Source organism: Zeus faber (genome assembly GCF_960531495.2).
Source record: "Zeus faber genome assembly, chromosome: 8".
NCBI classification, from domain to species: Eukaryota; Metazoa; Chordata; class Actinopteri; order Zeiformes; family Zeidae; genus Zeus; species Zeus faber.
In genome coordinates, this window is record NC_137195.1 from 9793783 (window position 1) to 9809702 (window position 15920).

General features: G+C 45.9%; 2 protein-coding genes across 2 annotated transcripts; both read left to right on the top strand.

Annotated features, from left to right (window-relative positions):
* Window positions 1-5019: 5019 nt before the first annotated feature.
* Window positions 5020-8142, top strand: LOC307234043 (trypsin-3-like; the record flags this gene model as incomplete). Its single annotated transcript, XM_080005595.1, has 6 exons — window positions 5020-5059; window positions 5239-5392; window positions 5627-5889; window positions 6097-6233; window positions 6393-6595; window positions 8101-8142. 5 exons carry the CDS (start codon window positions 5020-5022, stop codon window positions 6540-6542), a joined length of 744 nt encoding a protein of 247 aa, XP_079861721.1. The 3' UTR covers window positions 6543-6595; window positions 8101-8142.
* A 3007-nt stretch (window positions 8143-11149) lies between these two features.
* Window positions 11150-14482, top strand: has1 (hyaluronan synthase 1; the record flags this gene model as incomplete). The annotated part of the gene is made up of 4 exons (XM_080005591.1): window positions 11150-11845; window positions 12028-12253; window positions 12374-12506; window positions 12875-14482. The coding sequence occupies 4 exons, from the start codon at window positions 11150-11152 to the stop codon at window positions 13548-13550; spliced, it is 1731 nt and encodes a 576-aa protein (XP_079861717.1). The 3' UTR covers window positions 13551-14482.
* Window positions 14483-15920: the final 1438 nt, after the last annotated feature.

Consider the following 15920-nt stretch of genomic DNA (forward strand, 5'->3'; position numbering starts at 1 on the left):
TCTCAACCATAATTTTTTCCAGACCCGTCCATTCGGAGGGGCCCTTAAATTTCGACCCAGACTTTCCCATACTGTCCATTTAGCGTTTAATACTTACAGCATTTCCCTGTATTGATTATATTTGCCATTTTGTGTCCCAGACACTGAAACCTTTACTACCTCAATAATTAAATTAAGGACCCTGACAGCGGGAAGTTTAACGTGTCCACGCACAATCAATGTTAAACAAGCTTTGAGCCATTTCATGTCCCAGACACTGTTGTACCCTCATCTTTAAACGCATAGTTTGTTTGTGGATCTTGTGTCCTAGGTTCTGTCCTATTGGCTTGACCGAACCGCCTGCTTCTCCTCCTGTTTTGATTACATCACAGGCGAGTTAAGGCTTCTCTGATCCCAGACCACGGTCATACGGTTCAACCTGTAAAGGAGATCAAGTCAGAACTCTGGAGTTAGAGATCCTGTTCATGATGCCAAGAATTGTCGTGGAAATTCCAGCCACTCAGGTGGTTGTTGATGCGTGGGGTGAGATTGTTCAGGTTAAAAAGAAAATAAAGGAACTGTCACATTTATTGTATAGAAGATTAATGAGCAGGGCGCACTTCACAGATCACACAGAACAGCAAAGAGCATCTCCCCCAAACTAGGTTGTTCAAGTTATATCAACTACATGAAATGGGTGGTTACTTCGAAGAGGGAAGGTTGCCTGGGTCACATGGACAGTTAGGCTGGGTTGCTGTCTGGACCGTCTGGTGGAGTGCGATAAGTCAGGAGTGAAGAATCTTTATTTGAATCTTTATTTGTCACACACCACAACACATGCAACTGCAGTGACGGCGACCACCAACATACACATGCTTCAATGGTGGACGGTGAAATGCCATCCTGGTTTGTCCTTCCTCCGGGGGGTAGCCAGGAGCAGTTGGCAGCATACAGGGATTCACCCTAGGACTAGTTACAAATGTCCATCACTGGTCAGACGACAGTGTTCTGCATGTTTTTGGCGGGGGTCCTTACTGATGTGACATGGAGGAAGCCTCATGTGAGCACAGGGAGAACATGTAAACTCTACACAGAACGGCCCCTAATCGGGAGAAAGGCAACTTCTCCTTTTGGTCACAAGGTGGTTATAACAGTTTCACTATAATCAGCAGTACAAGATGTTTTCCTTGTTAGTGAAGCAGATACAGTATGGGGTTACAAGCGGGTATAGGGTTAATTCAGTAATTTACCATTACACAACCACTGTCTGAGCTCACCGGGGTGCGCAGCTCCTACCCGAACAGAAACCGACCTGGTCCTGGTAGATTCCAGGGGAAAATGGCGGTCCCAATCCCACTGTCGCTGGTCCACGTGGATGGCAAGCTGGGCCAAACCTCTCCAAACAGCTGGGACTCTACACCTGGTCACTGTACAGCTGCTCAGGTGCACTGAAACGGCAGAACATTTCGGTCCCTGGATCCAAGCTCCAACCAACCATCCCTGTCCACGCCCACACACTCCATAGGGGCCCACCAGGACCTGCTGCAGGGGAGTGTGTGAACGCAGGGTTGTCCCTTTATGGATTGTACAAGTGTCACAGCAGTGCCTCTACACTTTAGCGTCTTGTCGGCACCCATCCCAATAAAACCGCCTGAGAGTCGGTGCAGCGTGTTTGTCACCCCAAAGTGTCCAACCCCCATCAACTCGTGGACTAACTGTAACACCTGGGGTGGAGAACTCAGGGAACCACCATCTGCCATAGATCCTTCCTCCCCTCTGGTGCCTGCCACAGCAGATACAAAAGGCCTTCTCTTACCCTAAGGGAAGCCCATTCAGAATAGAGTGCCTTCATCTCCGGATCATCCCCCGAAACCCTAGCCCACTCAAGCCCAGCAACCAAACACTGCTTCACCCAGCTCAACACCAGGTCTCGGTCCTGTTCTTGCTCCAGCTGCTGATGATCAAACTCGACCGGGTCCTATGTGGCCCCCTCCTGGACTTGCAGTTTAGCAACTGACACCCCCACCGTGGCCTGTTCCTCCTGGTGGTGACAGTGCCTGCAGTCCCCCGATTCCCAGGGGCGCCGCGAGGGCATCTGCATTGGTGTGCAGACGCCCAACTCTGTGTCGCACCTCAAAGTCTTGGAGGGTTTCAATCCAGCGTGCCAACTTCCCTTCAGGACCCTTAAAACTGAGGAACCAGGCCAGCGAAGCATGATCTGTCTGAAGGAGGAATCGGCTGCTGTAAAGATAAGGCCTAAACTGGCGGAATGCCAACACTACAGCTGGCAACTCATGGTGGGTCACGCAGTAGTTCCATTCTGCTTGGTCCAGAGCCTGGGTGAGATAGGTCACCACCCGCTCCCAATTTTGCTGCGGTTGGCACTGACTGGAGTTGAGTGCTCCAGTGCTGGAGTAAGAGTGTGGTAGCCTCCTTGCTCCGCGGGTGTGAGGTCGAGCAGGACTTGGAGGACCCGACCCTCCATTGCCATGGCAGGATGAGGTATGGCTCCGGTGGCTCTGCCTTAACATATTGTGGTGGTTTTGTAGTAGTCCTACTGATTTGCAGTGGTGGCAGCGTCTTGTGTGGTGGTGGCTCTGGGTGGAGCTGGGAACAGGAGCTGCCGTGGCCTCCCTCGGGGCTGTGCTGCCATCATTCACCGGTCGGTGGAACTGACCGGCACTAGTGGTAACCCAGCCCACCAGCTGTAGCTTCCCTCTGGGCTTTGCCGTGACCATTCACCAGGCAGTGGAGCTTGCTGGTGGTAGCTGTGTTTGCCGTCAGTGTGAGTTGCCAGAAGGACTTTCTCCCACACTTTTCACGCAAATCATCCGGGGGGCTTCTCCCAGATGTCTCACTGACGAGTCTGGGTATTCCATAGAGCACACTCCAGCGCTTGAAGTTGGTCCATCACTTCTCAAAGCGATCAGACTCATTCGATCCAACTTCTGTGACAAGCAAGGGGGAAAAAGGTTTTAAATTAAGACTGCAAAGCATCATGTCAGAATAGTACTGCCAATTTTTATTCACAGAGCAAAAACTCCACACACATACCCTAACAACATCATATATATGTCATATACAGGATATGGAGGTCATTTTCAGTCCGGGTGCACAGGTGAAAGGACAGCACCCCTGTTGCACCCTGGGATCTCTGTGGGCGTTCCCCAGGAAGCCGCAATATATTACCATTTTCCTTTGTCATATTTTATTTTATTGCCCTATTATTATTTTTCCTATTGTGTTAATGTAAGCTGTCCAGATGCTACAATTTGTGTGTCTGTCTGCCTATCTGTCCGTCTGACTCCATAACTCAAATATCATCAAATAATATGCATTTCCTGCAAGTCCTTTTCCAGTCCAAACATATGGCACGCGGTGCATTAACGTGGAGTTGAGAACTTGCCTGTGTGTATGGGAGCATCATATTTGAACCTTAAGTACATAAGTATAGGGTTTGCTTAAATGCACCCTCACATTGAAATGTTTTCCCGTCTGGTGCTGATAAGCACCTTGGCTCATGCACTGACGCTGAAGGCCAAAGCTTCAAATCATCCTGACTCCTGTCACACTGACACACCAAATATGTGTATCGGTGTCATTTCGTCATGTCTCATGTGCGGGGAATGTGTCATGATTTCTTCAAACACAAGTGGTGTTTGCTTTGTAAAATTGACACATATTATGCAATGGTTTTTTTCTGAGGTTATGGTTATAATCCCTTTCGCTGTATACAGTATAAGAGATTTTAGAAAACTAGAATCAACTATTCTATAACGCGATATTTGATTTAAAAGTCATTCATGAAATCCATCTTGATTTAACTCTCAAATATCTCAGGTGAAACTGCTAAATTTTGCGGGTTTCCCTTTGTGTTGAAGTCGAAAATATAAAGAAAGGGGAAAGTATTTCCTTCCCTTTTGTAGGACTTGACGTCAGCAAATGTTACAAAACACAAGAAAACCCCAAGATGTCATTTGCTGTGACACTGCCAGATACATAATTACTCAAGTGTAGATATGGATGTCAGTTTGAACAGATAAGCAGGTTATTTCCTACCTAGAATATGAATCAACTTGCTGCCAGTTGAAATGTATTCAGGTATTTCAAGCAGTTGTGTAACCCATGTGAAGTCCCACACAAGCGTGCAAGAAAGGGGCACAAGGAACACGATTTTAAATTCCATTGCCGGCATAAACCTGTTGTATTTTTGGCAACCCATATCTACTCTGTCCATCAGTTTCTTCCTACACCAATTTCATCTTTATTAGTGGAACAGCGCGTTCAGAACGTGTACACCGTGAATATTCATATCTTGCCCAGATGAATAAATCCGCTCCCTTCTTGTCTGGACTCTCTCTTCTCTTTTTCCTACCAGCAAAATAAAGTCATTTATTCTGGAATATGCGACTCATTAAAACACTATAGTTGCTCTGTTATTCTCCTGCCCTGATTATTAAAAAATAATGCTCGGAAATGAGTTCTTGTCTTCTTTTTCCCACTAAAACCACAATGTGGCGCCCACTCAAATATGGCTAGAGAGAGAGAGAGAGAGAGAGAGAGAGAGAGAGAGAGAGAGAGAGAAAGAGAGAGAGAGACACACACACACAAAAGGGAAAATATCTAATACAGAAAACAAATGAGAACGGACATGTGTTGTCTAATTAAGCGCACACTGTGAATAACAAAAGTATGCAAAGGGGAAATTCCAAATGACAAAAGGCCAGGAAAGCAGCCACATGTTCTTGAGTTAACCCATTCATTATCAACACCCATTCAATAAGTATTTTTGATAGCTGTGGCGTTTTCTTAGTTGTTTCTATATGAACTAAATGTAAACTGTAGACGAAACAATTTAACCTTCCATACATGAAACTCTGTGTCCTGGGGAAAGTGACACATGTTTTTAAGGGCCACAGTTGGAGGTGTACCTACACTGACGATAGAAGACCTTGAAAGAGAGTAGATAAGGGGACTAAAATACATATAAATTAGGGACTGGAGGACACATTAATCCTGCACGCTCGAGGGGCAGAGATCATGGCGTTTCTCCTTCTTCTGGCACTCTTTGGAGGAGCAGGTAAAGTAGGAAAATAGGACGACACACAACATATTCCTAACAGTTCATCAACCGGACACTGCTGTGGCACAGAATTGCCCGTAGTAATGCTTTGCCTATTATTACATGGAGAGAACATGAGAGCAAATTCAGTTTTTTCTTCTCCTTTTCTTCCTTTTCCAATTCCCAAACCAATGAAGTTGCTCTTGGGAAGGATGACAAGATTGTTGGAGGCTACGAGTGTCCGAAGAATTCCGTGCCCTATCAAGTGTCTCTCTTCACGGGCTACAACTTCTGTGGCGGGACCCTCCTGTCCAGCCAGTGGGTGCTGTCCGCCGCGCACTGCAAAACAAAGTGAGGTGTTATTCCACTTACAGTTCTCAGAAGCAGTGCAGCTGTGGCTTGAAACTCATTCACTTTGTACGGTGCTTGCATCTGTTATTCATGGCCAAATATACTGTATGTATGGTGTGAGTCCTCTAGTATGAGTACGGGTCCTGTGAACCGGCGCGATGGACTGGAGAACTTCTAGCTGTCGCAGCAGATGCACGCCGGTTCTCAGGTTTTGGGGTTTGGACGTCTCTCCAGGTCAAACGTGGAAGTCCGACTGGGAGAGCACAACATTTGGGAGCCCGAAGGGACTGAACAGCACATCATGTCCGCCGAGTTCATCCGCCACCCAGACTACAACTCCCGAACACAGGACAGTGACATCATGCTCATCAAACTGAGTCAGCCCGCCACGCTCAACGGCTACGTCCGCCCCGCCGCCCTCCCGAAAAAGTGCGCTCGCGATGGGACAATATGCCATATCTCTGGTTGGGGGAGCCTTCGTCCCAGCAATGAGGGCTGTGAGTTCTAAACGGCTGTGTGTGTGTGTGTGTGTGTGTGTGTGTGCGCGTTTGTGTGTGTGGGTGTGTGAGAAAGAGGGAGAAAGATCAGAGAACTTGTTTTTATTTCTTATGCTCATGCCCTTCATCGCCATGATCACCTAAACATTCGTATGGGCCTTTGTAAAGTTGGGTATAGTTTTTCTGTATTCTTTTCTTGTTTTTCAGCGAGGTACCCTGACAAATTGCAGTGCTTGGACGCCCCTCTCCTGAGCGATGACACCTGCTTTAACGCCTATCCTTTCCAAATCACTGAAAACATGATCTGTGCTGGTTTTCTGGAAGGAGGCAAAGACTCCTGCCAGGTAGTTTGGAGCTCAGACCCATCACGCCGACGCACGCCCTCTCTAATTTGCCGTCTGAAAATGGAGGGACCCACCAATCAATCTAATGACATCTTTCTCTCTCTCTCTCTCTCTCTCTCTCTCTCTCTCTCTCTCTCTCTCTCCGCCTCTCTCCCCCAGGGTGACTCCGGGGGCCCTATGGTATGCGACGGGGAGCTCCAAGGCGTCGTGTCCTGGGGCCACGGCTGTGCGCTCAGGAACAAGCCCGGAGTTTACACAAAGGTTTGCAACTACATCTCCTGGATCCAGGACACCATGGCGTCTGGCTGAGCAAACAACGTTCAAAGACTTCACATGTGGGCGCATCTGAAGTGAAAATACACGTGTGTATAAAGTTCGGTACTATCGCTGTGTTATTAGTGTTCATTTGGTGTATGGCGCAACATGTCTCCATCATTCATTCGCTCACCCACGTGGAGTTGCGGTTTTTTTTTGTGAAATATTCGTCCCAAACTGGAGCAAGCTCTCTCACTCTCTGTTCCACGAGTCATAGTTGGGTTAAGAATAATTGCAGGTTAGAACGTGACAAGAGAATGTGACGTCCAGTTCCTGAAAAGAATAGATATAGCGCCCCCCCCTGGTTGAGCAATTATTATCTCTTATCCCAAGGCAAAAATAAAAGAAAGTATACTGGCACCAACAAATCAATTATGTTCGATAAATAGTTAGATAAATAGTTGGGAAAAAAAGAAAAAGATCAAGGTTTTCTCACCACGATGTGGCCTTAGATTATATAGAAATTAAAGAAGGGCCAGGGACAATGCAAACAACATTGTTGATAACATTGTAATTGACATTTGGTATCAGGGAGCGATAGTGTATTTGCCGGCACTATGAAGTGATTTCAGTATTACAACAACCACACATGATGATGATTATGGCGACAAACATGTGACAGCGAGCCTGCAGCCTGACAGCCTTGCTCTGGGATGCGGGGGCAAGCACAAAGATGAGTTATTGATGAGGAGTGTGGTGGATTGTTGTCGGACAAATAGATAGATAGACAGATTGACAGACAGACAGACAGACAGATAGATAGATAGATAGATAGATAGATAGATAGATAGACAGACAGACAGACAGACAGACAGACAGATAGATAGATAGATAGATAGATAGATAATTATCATAGATATAATCTTATTTAAAAAAGGATACATATTAATATTATTCCCAAAGGAGGGTAAATCTTTATCCCAGATAAACTCCCCTTCATTTTTTAACCTTCTGCAACCTTCTCATATAGTTCTTAATGAGTCAGTCATTCAAGATGGGTTGTTTACTACCGCAGCCTATGACCTCATAGTCCGCAGGCCAGAGTTGTGGTGAGATGGTGACAGAGGGCATGGGAATCGTTCATGGCAGCTCCCGTGGCTTAAGGGTGTTGGCCCTCACTGAATGGTGAACAACTTCACTCCGAATGGAAGTCCCTGGAGATGATGAGAAGATAGAAGCTCAGAACAGAACCAGAAAAAAGCATTCTTTCTTTCTTTATCTCTTTCTTTCTTTCTTTCTTTCTTTCGTTCTTTCTTTCTTTCCTTTATTTATTTGTTTATTTATTTAATTATTCAATTTTTCGAAATTGTTTATAGAATAAAATAACCAAGCTACATCTTTAAATGCGACAGAAGGGTTTTTGTTTTTTTTTATGGATCGTGAAAAAAAATATTTTTGCCATAAGAAAAGTACAATCATTTACATATTTTGGTTCACCTGGCGTAGTTAACGCAGAGAAAGTCGACGTCTCCGGGCCAAGGTGCGTGCCAGGTGCGTGGGGAGCGTCCCACCTCTTTTGATGCGACTTGTCATTCATGTGTCTCTCCAGCAGATGGCGACCTCTCACGTCCGATGGAAACCGACAGCGACGGACCGTGTGAAATAAAATGAATAGAACCCACAACTGTGCCATCTTTTTGGGGTTTTTTTGACAAACCATTTATTTTTCCCTCATAAAATCGCCAGAACGCAGCCTAGAGGTACACGAACACCCCACCGAACGTGATTAAAAAACATGTGCAAACGTTAGATTTGGTTGCTTATTAAATCCGTTTAATACTTACATTTACTTGAATGTATTTAACACTTAAATTCATTTGATACGCATTTCATTGATTTTTAAGTATTATTAAGTATTGTCAAGTATTATTTCGCTGTAATTTTTTTTAATTTCGTTAAAAGTTTTTAAAATCCCATTTGAACTATTGCCATGGGCAATAATCAAAAAGCGTACGTCTTATTCCTCTAGTAAAAGAACGTCAACATGAAGTAAATGGAGTCAAGAGAAAAGTTGATCAAACAAACAAATCGCCAAATGAAGAGAAAACCAACAAAACACATTCACGACTTTTATTACGACTCCGCGCCTCGGCCGCACGCGTTGTGTTCGCGGGCAGCGTGTGTCGGCGAGGATTCCCCCCCCCTCTCCGCCCATGTGTTGACAATAACCATGGGAAACAAAACAAAGAGGCAGCATCACGTCTGGGAAGCGGGACCACCGCCTCACGCAGACCCCCGCCGCCCGCCACCCCGTCACACCGCGTCCCACCGCCTCACGCAGACCCTGACGCGCTGCTGAGTCAAAGGGTGCGCGCCTCGCTGGTAACTCAGCTTCCCCGGGAAAGGTGGGGGGAGAGAGATATTGATGGAGAGATATGATGGAGACGGAGAGAGGGGGGGGAGAGAGAAAGTTGGGTGGAGAGAGGGATGGAGACGGAGAGAGGGGGGAGAGAGAGATATTGATGGAGAGATATGATGGAGACGGAGAGAGGGGGGAGAGAGAGAAAGTTGGGTGGAGAGAGGGATGGAGAGAGAGATGGGAGAGAGAGGGAGAGGGGGGGTGGGAGAGAGAGAGAGAGAGTTGGGAGGAGAGAGAGTTGGGAGAGAGGGGGAGAGAGAGAGAGAGAGAGAGAGTTGGGGGAGAGAGAGATGGGAGGGAGAGAGGGGGAGAGATAGAAAAAGTTGGGTGGAGAGAGAGATAGAGAGAGCGATAGGAGAGAGAGGGAGAGGAGGGGATGGGAGAGAGGGAGAGAGAGAGAGAGAGAGTGTTGGGAGGAGAGAGAGATGGGAGAGAGAGGGAGAGAGAGGGCGGAGCGAGAGATGGGAGAGAGAGAGAGAGAGAGAGTTGGGAGGGAGAGAGAGACGGGAGAGACGGGGAGAGAAAGAGAGAGAGAGAGAGTTGGGGGAGAGAGAGACGGGAGGGAGAGAGAGATGGGAGAGAGGGAGAGAGAGAGAGAAAGTTGGGTGGAGAGAGAGATAGAGAGAGAGATGGGAGAGAGAGGGAGGGGGGGGTGGGAGAGAGAGAGAGAGTTGGGAGGAGAGAGAAATGGGAGGGAGAGAGAGATGGGACAGAGGGGGGAGAGAGAGGGGGGGGAGCGAGAGATGGGAGAGAGAGAGAGAGAGAGTTGGGAGGAGAGAGAGATGGGAGAGAGGGGGAGAGAGGAGAGAGAGAGAGAGAGAGAGTTGGGGGAGAGAGAGACGGGAGGGAGAGAGAGATGGGAGAGGGAGAGAGAGAGAGAGAAAGTTAGGTGGAGAGAGAGATGGAGAGAGAGATGGGAGAGAGAGGGAGAGAGAGGGGGAGCGAGAGATGGGAGAGAGAGAGAGAGAGTTGGGAGGGAGAGAGAGACGGGAGAGAGGGGGAGAGAGAGAGAGAGAGAGAGAGTTGGGGGAGAGAGAGACGGGAGGGAGAGAGAGATGGGAGAGAGGGAGAGAGAGAGAGAAAGTTGGGTGGAGAGAGAGATAGAGAGAGAGATGGGAGAGAGAGGGAGGGGGGGTGGGAGAGAGAGAGAGAGTTGGGAGGAGAGAGAAATGGGAGGGAGAGAGAGATGGGAGAGAGGGGGGAGAGAGAGAGGGGGAGCGAGAGATGGGAGAGAGAGAGAGAGAGAGTTGGGAGGAGAGAGAGATGGGAGAGAGGGGGAGAGAGAGAGAGAGAGAGAGTTGGGGGAGAGAGAGACGGGAGGGAGAGAGAGGGGAGAGAGAGAGAGAGAGAGAGAGTTGGGAGGAGAGAGAGCCCCCTTCTTAGAGGCTCCACGCGCTCCTATAAAGCCCCTGGCAGCGCGTGCGGCCAGAACAGCTTGGATGTCTCGCAAATTCAGCACCACCTGCAACACGAGCCCAGGTAAGGAGCCCCCAGACTAACTGTTATTAGTATTATTAGAAGTAGTAGTATTACAATTATTATTATACTTGTCTTGTTTTATTTTTATTTTTATTTTTATTTTTTCATTTTCAATTGAATAGCACACGTAATTATAGCAATAGACATCAGACATTGTCAAATAAAATGACAATAATCCATGTATAATAAATTGAACTGGATGCTACTACGCGTATATGACCGCATTTAAGTTGTTTTATTCATCACATTTTTGTCATTTAACGAATTTGTTCAAATTTAAATTGACGGTTATCAGTGGTTTAATTGTTCTAACACACGGATCTTAGATTGTGTAATACACACACACAAACACATATATATATATATGTAAGAATATATGTAAGAATACTTAACACTTGTTGTATGGCCTGATACTATCTTTTTATGTTTTTAAATTGTTTTATTTCCGAATTTATGTCAAACATGAGAAAATGTGAACGTACGTAATATAAAATTATTAAAATCATATTGAAATATTAGATATTGTAAATATTAAATATGAATCTATGCATTGTATACCCAATTTAAAAGATTTCTGTGATTCAAACAACTGGGATGGTAAGAACTTGGTCGCTCCTGTACCTGGCTGTTTTTTCAGTTACTCAGTTAATTTGAAAATACACACATTTTGTGTCGGTTACAGGACAGAACTGTAGGTTGCACAGGGCCAACTGCCAACATTTATAACTTCATCTGGTTTCTTCTTGTTTGCCAGGCAAAGGAAATGGAACTGAAACCATTATTAAAGAGGCTGGGCTCAATAGTACGCGGCATTTTCACCTTCCTCTTTGCTCTCGTGGTGATGAGCGTGATGATTTGGGCCTATGTGGCGGGCTTCCAGCTTGTGAGCTCGCAGTATGGAATCATCTCCTTTGGCTTTTACGGACTGCTCCTTCTACTCCATGTGTTGGTCCAGAGCTTCTTTGCCTTTGTCGAGCATCGGCGAATGAAGGCCAACACAAATCCCTGCACCTTCACCAAGACAATTGGTTTCACCATATCCGCTTATCAGGAAGACCCGGTTTACCTCAGAGAGTGCCTCAGTTCCATCAGAGCCCTCCAGTACCCACCCGAATTGATGCGCATCATCATGGTCATAGACGGAAACTCGGAGGACGACCTGTATATGCAGGAAATGTTCAGAGAGGTGTTCGCGGACCAAGACCCAGGATGTTATGTGTGGAAAAATAACTACCACTCATGGGACGCCACCGCGCCCCGAGTGGAGGCTGGGATGCCCGGAGCGGCGGGCCCAGCAGAACCAGCTGGCTTCGAGAGTGGGGAGGACCCACAGCAAAAAGAGGTGGAAGAGCTGATCCACAGCAGGAGGTGTGTGTGCATCATGCAGAAGTGGGGCGGCAAGAGGGAGGTGATGTACACGGCATTCAAAGCGCTGGGATCCTCCGTTGACTATATACAGGTAATTGTTTTGTCTTTTTTGAAAAACAGTTCTCATTTTACGCTGCATATTTCTTCACGATCTGGAGTCATATCGTTTCGTTTAGTCTGCCTATACAGACATATCGTTGAAAAAATTGTCTGTAATTGTAACAGCCGGTCAACAACAGAGGTTTTAATGAGTTAAATCGCATCCACCTCCAGGTTTGTGACTCCGACACTAAGCTGGACCCGCTGGCCACAGTGGAACTGTGTAAGGTGTTGGAGAGCGACCCCAGGTATGGAGCAGTCGGAGGAGATGTGATGATCCTCAACCTGAAAGACTCCTATATCAGCTTCATGAGCAGCCTCCGATACTGGATGGCCTTCAACATCGAGAGGTCCTGCCAGTCCTTCTTCAACTGCGTGTCCTGCATCAGCGGCCCTCTGGGTAAGGACAATGATAGGTCTCTGTCGCCTCGGTGTCGGTGGCTCTGAATTTTAAGTGGTGATCACGGTGAGCTGTTTATGAAGGAGGCGTCTCAGTGTTTTTTGCTGTGTTTCTGTGCAGGCCTCTACAGAAATGACCTCCTTCAGCAGTTTCTGGAGTCCTGGTACAACCAGAAGTTCCTTGGAACTCACTGCACCTTCGGAGATGATCGCCACCTAACCAACCGCATGCTGAGTATTGGCTATGCCACAAAGTAAGTGTGGAACAAGCGAATAACACCTCAAATCCTGTTCAACTGCCATGTTAGTGTAATAATGAATAATGAACTACATTCCTTAAAAGTAGTTACATATAAATGACAGTATTGCATCCATGGATGACCTATATGTATTATGTTCTCTTACCCGATACCTTAGAATGTAATACAGTAGTTGTGATGCCACTTTTCTATGAACAAAACATGCATGTTTTGCCTTTACTGTCGAACATACTTTATTTACAGAAAAAAATGATAATAAATGCACTTATTGTAAGTTGCTTTGGATGAAAGCGTCTGCTAAATGAGCTCATGTAGTGTCGTGTAGCATAATGTAAAACCGACCCATTTCAAACTTATTTCAGGTACACAGCTCGATCCAAGTGTTACACAGAGACGCCTGCGCAGTTCCTCCGTTGGCTCAACCAGCAGACTCGCTGGACCAAGTCCTACTTCCGCGAGTGGCTCTACAACGCGATGTGGTGGCACAAGCACCACCTGTGGATGACCTACGAGTCCATCGTCTCCGGCGTCTTCCCGTTCTTTGTCACCGCCACCATGATCCAGCTGTTCTGGACGGGCACCCTGTGGGACATCCTCTGGGTCCTGTGCTGCATCCAGCTGATTGGCCTGGTGAAGGCGTCCTATGCCTGCCTCCTTCGCAGGGACATAGTGATGGTGTTCATGTCCCTGTACTCTGCACTGTACATGACCAGCCTGCTCCCTGCCAAGTACTTTGCCATTCTCACCATGAACAAGAGCAGCTGGGGGACGTCCGGCCGGCGGAAGATGGTAGGAAACTACATCCCGCTCCTGCCGCTGTCGGTGTGGGCGGCGATCCTGCTGGGTGGGCTGTGCTACACCATCTACAAGGAGAGCAAGCAGGACTGGAACAGTCCGGCCAAGCTACTGGAAGTGCAATTTCTCATCGGTGGATGTGCGGTTTACCTGTGCTACTGGGTGGTTATGGTCGGCCTGTACTGGGTGTGGTTTCGCAAGTTGTGTAGGAAACGCTCCCAAAGTTTCAAAGTACCAGTGTGAAATTACTCAGTCGGGCTACACCAGAGAACAAATATATTTATTTGGAAAGTCTATTACTTTCATACCTTTTTACTTTTATTTTATTTTATTTTATTTTATTTTATTTTATTTTATTTTATTTTATTTTATTTATTTTGTCTAGGGTACAATACACATATATAACTTAAATAGTTATTTCACAACTCAGGGGCATATACATTTAGATAAATAGGTATATTGCTTCTGATGACAAAATGGACTAATATCCATTTTCATAATGATGTAGACCACGCCTGATGGTGAATTGTTCATTTAGAGATGAAGTAACAGAAAAGTTACTCCTATGAAATAGACCATTACATGTGGCCGACATGGAGACATTGTTGCATGGAAACGACACTGTACTGGGGGCTTTGCAGCCTCTGCACTTCTCAGGGTTTTTCTTCACGTGACTATTTTAAGACAATTTCCAGATGGCCCAAGGTTTATTTTGATGCTATGAAAAAAAAAAAATGGAATAGCATCTATGTGTGATACGCTTAGAATTGTCATCCTTGACAGTATGTAGTTCAAATTGCCACAGACTATAAAGTTACTACAGATTTCAGTTAAGTAGTCATTACTTCACTATTATCATTATTGCACTAGAACTCAGACTGCACACAACGTTGCAGATGCACGCGGAGACACAGAAAATGAAACCGACTTTACAATACCTATGATAGATGGGGGTATCTGAAAAAAAAAAGGGTAAAAAGCATTATAGTCATAGTGCAGAGACCAAACCACTGTAAATAAATGTATATAGTTACTGTATTTTACCAGCTCTCCAGATATGTGAATGGGCGTAATGCAACATTTAGATTAACTGTATTTTTGGTGTAAATATAAAAATAAGTTGTTTGTGGATGTTATTTTTCCATCACGTACAGTATAGATCTTGTTATTCAATATGCTGGAAATGCTCCAACAAATGTACCTGAATTAAGAATTTGTGGAGCCTTGTTTGAATGAAACAAATAAAATATTTTTGAAGATAAACTGATCTCACGAATACTTACTTCAACTGATATGCCTCGCTTTAAGGATGATGACACACAATAAAGCTGCTAACTAAGTGAGCTCAAGGTGCAGGACAAACTTGTAGTAAGGCCGTAAAAAAAAACAAAATACAAAAACATACAGTATATGAGGCTAATAATCATGAGACGGTGGAGGAGCTGTGTGTCTGCCGTATGAAGTACTTCTATTATGTCACAGTTTCTCAAAAACTGAACGTAATGGAACCAACATAAGGACGTCGTCATAACAGGAAAATAAATCCCAGAAGGGCGCAAAGTCAGACTAAGTTGATCGACGGCATTGAGCTGTCCAAAACCCAAGATGTTAATAAAATAGCCAGGTTCAAAGACATCTCAAAGGACGTAATATCAGTATCAAGATAACTAACAGAATTATGTGTGTGTGTGTGTGTGTGTGTGTGTGTGTGTGTGTGTGTGTGTGTGTGTGTGTGTGTGTGTGTGTGCGTGTGTGTGTGCATGTGTGTGTGTTGAGGTGCTTAAGTGGACTGTACATAACATCTGAGGGTCTTTCCCAGTTTTATGGCTTTTAAGAGTAGAAAGAAAGTGCAAAGTACCGTGAAATACATATAAGGAGAGGGACTCTGTAGTTTTCAAATTTTCTTTATGCAATTGACGATTTCTAGTAAAAGCTTTTTTTTATGGGAGGAGCAGGGCTCTTCCGATACCTAACTGAGTTTAGTATGGAGGGAGGCACAAGACACCAGTCATATTCTGGGAGTGGTGGGCCCAGCAGGACCCGCTGGCTTCGCGAGAGGAGAGGACCCACAGCAAAAAGAGGTGTAAGAGCTGATCCACAGCAGGAGGTGTGTGTGCATCATGCAGAAGTGGGGCGGCAAGAGGGAGATGATGTACACAGCATTCAAAACGCTGGGATCCTCCGTTGACTATATACAGATAACTGTTTTGTAACAGCCGGTCAACAACAGAGGTTTTAATGAGTTAAATCGCATCCACCTCCAGGTTTGTGACTCCGACGCTAAGCTGGACCCGCTGGCCACAGTGGAACTGTGTAAGGTGTTGGAGAGCGACCCCAGGTATGGAGCAGTCGGAGGAGATGTGATGATCCTCAACCTGAAAGACTCCTATATCAGCTTCATGAGCAGCCTCCGATACTGGATGGCCTTCAACATCGAGAGGTCCTGCCAGTCCTTCTTCAACTGCGTGTCCTGCATCAGCGGCCCTCTGGGTAAGGACAATGATAGGTCTCTGTCGCCTCGGTGTCGGTGGCTCTGAATTTTAAGTGGTGATCACAGTGAGCTGTTTATGAAGGAGGCATCTCAGTGTTTTTGACGTTTTTCTGTGAAGGTCT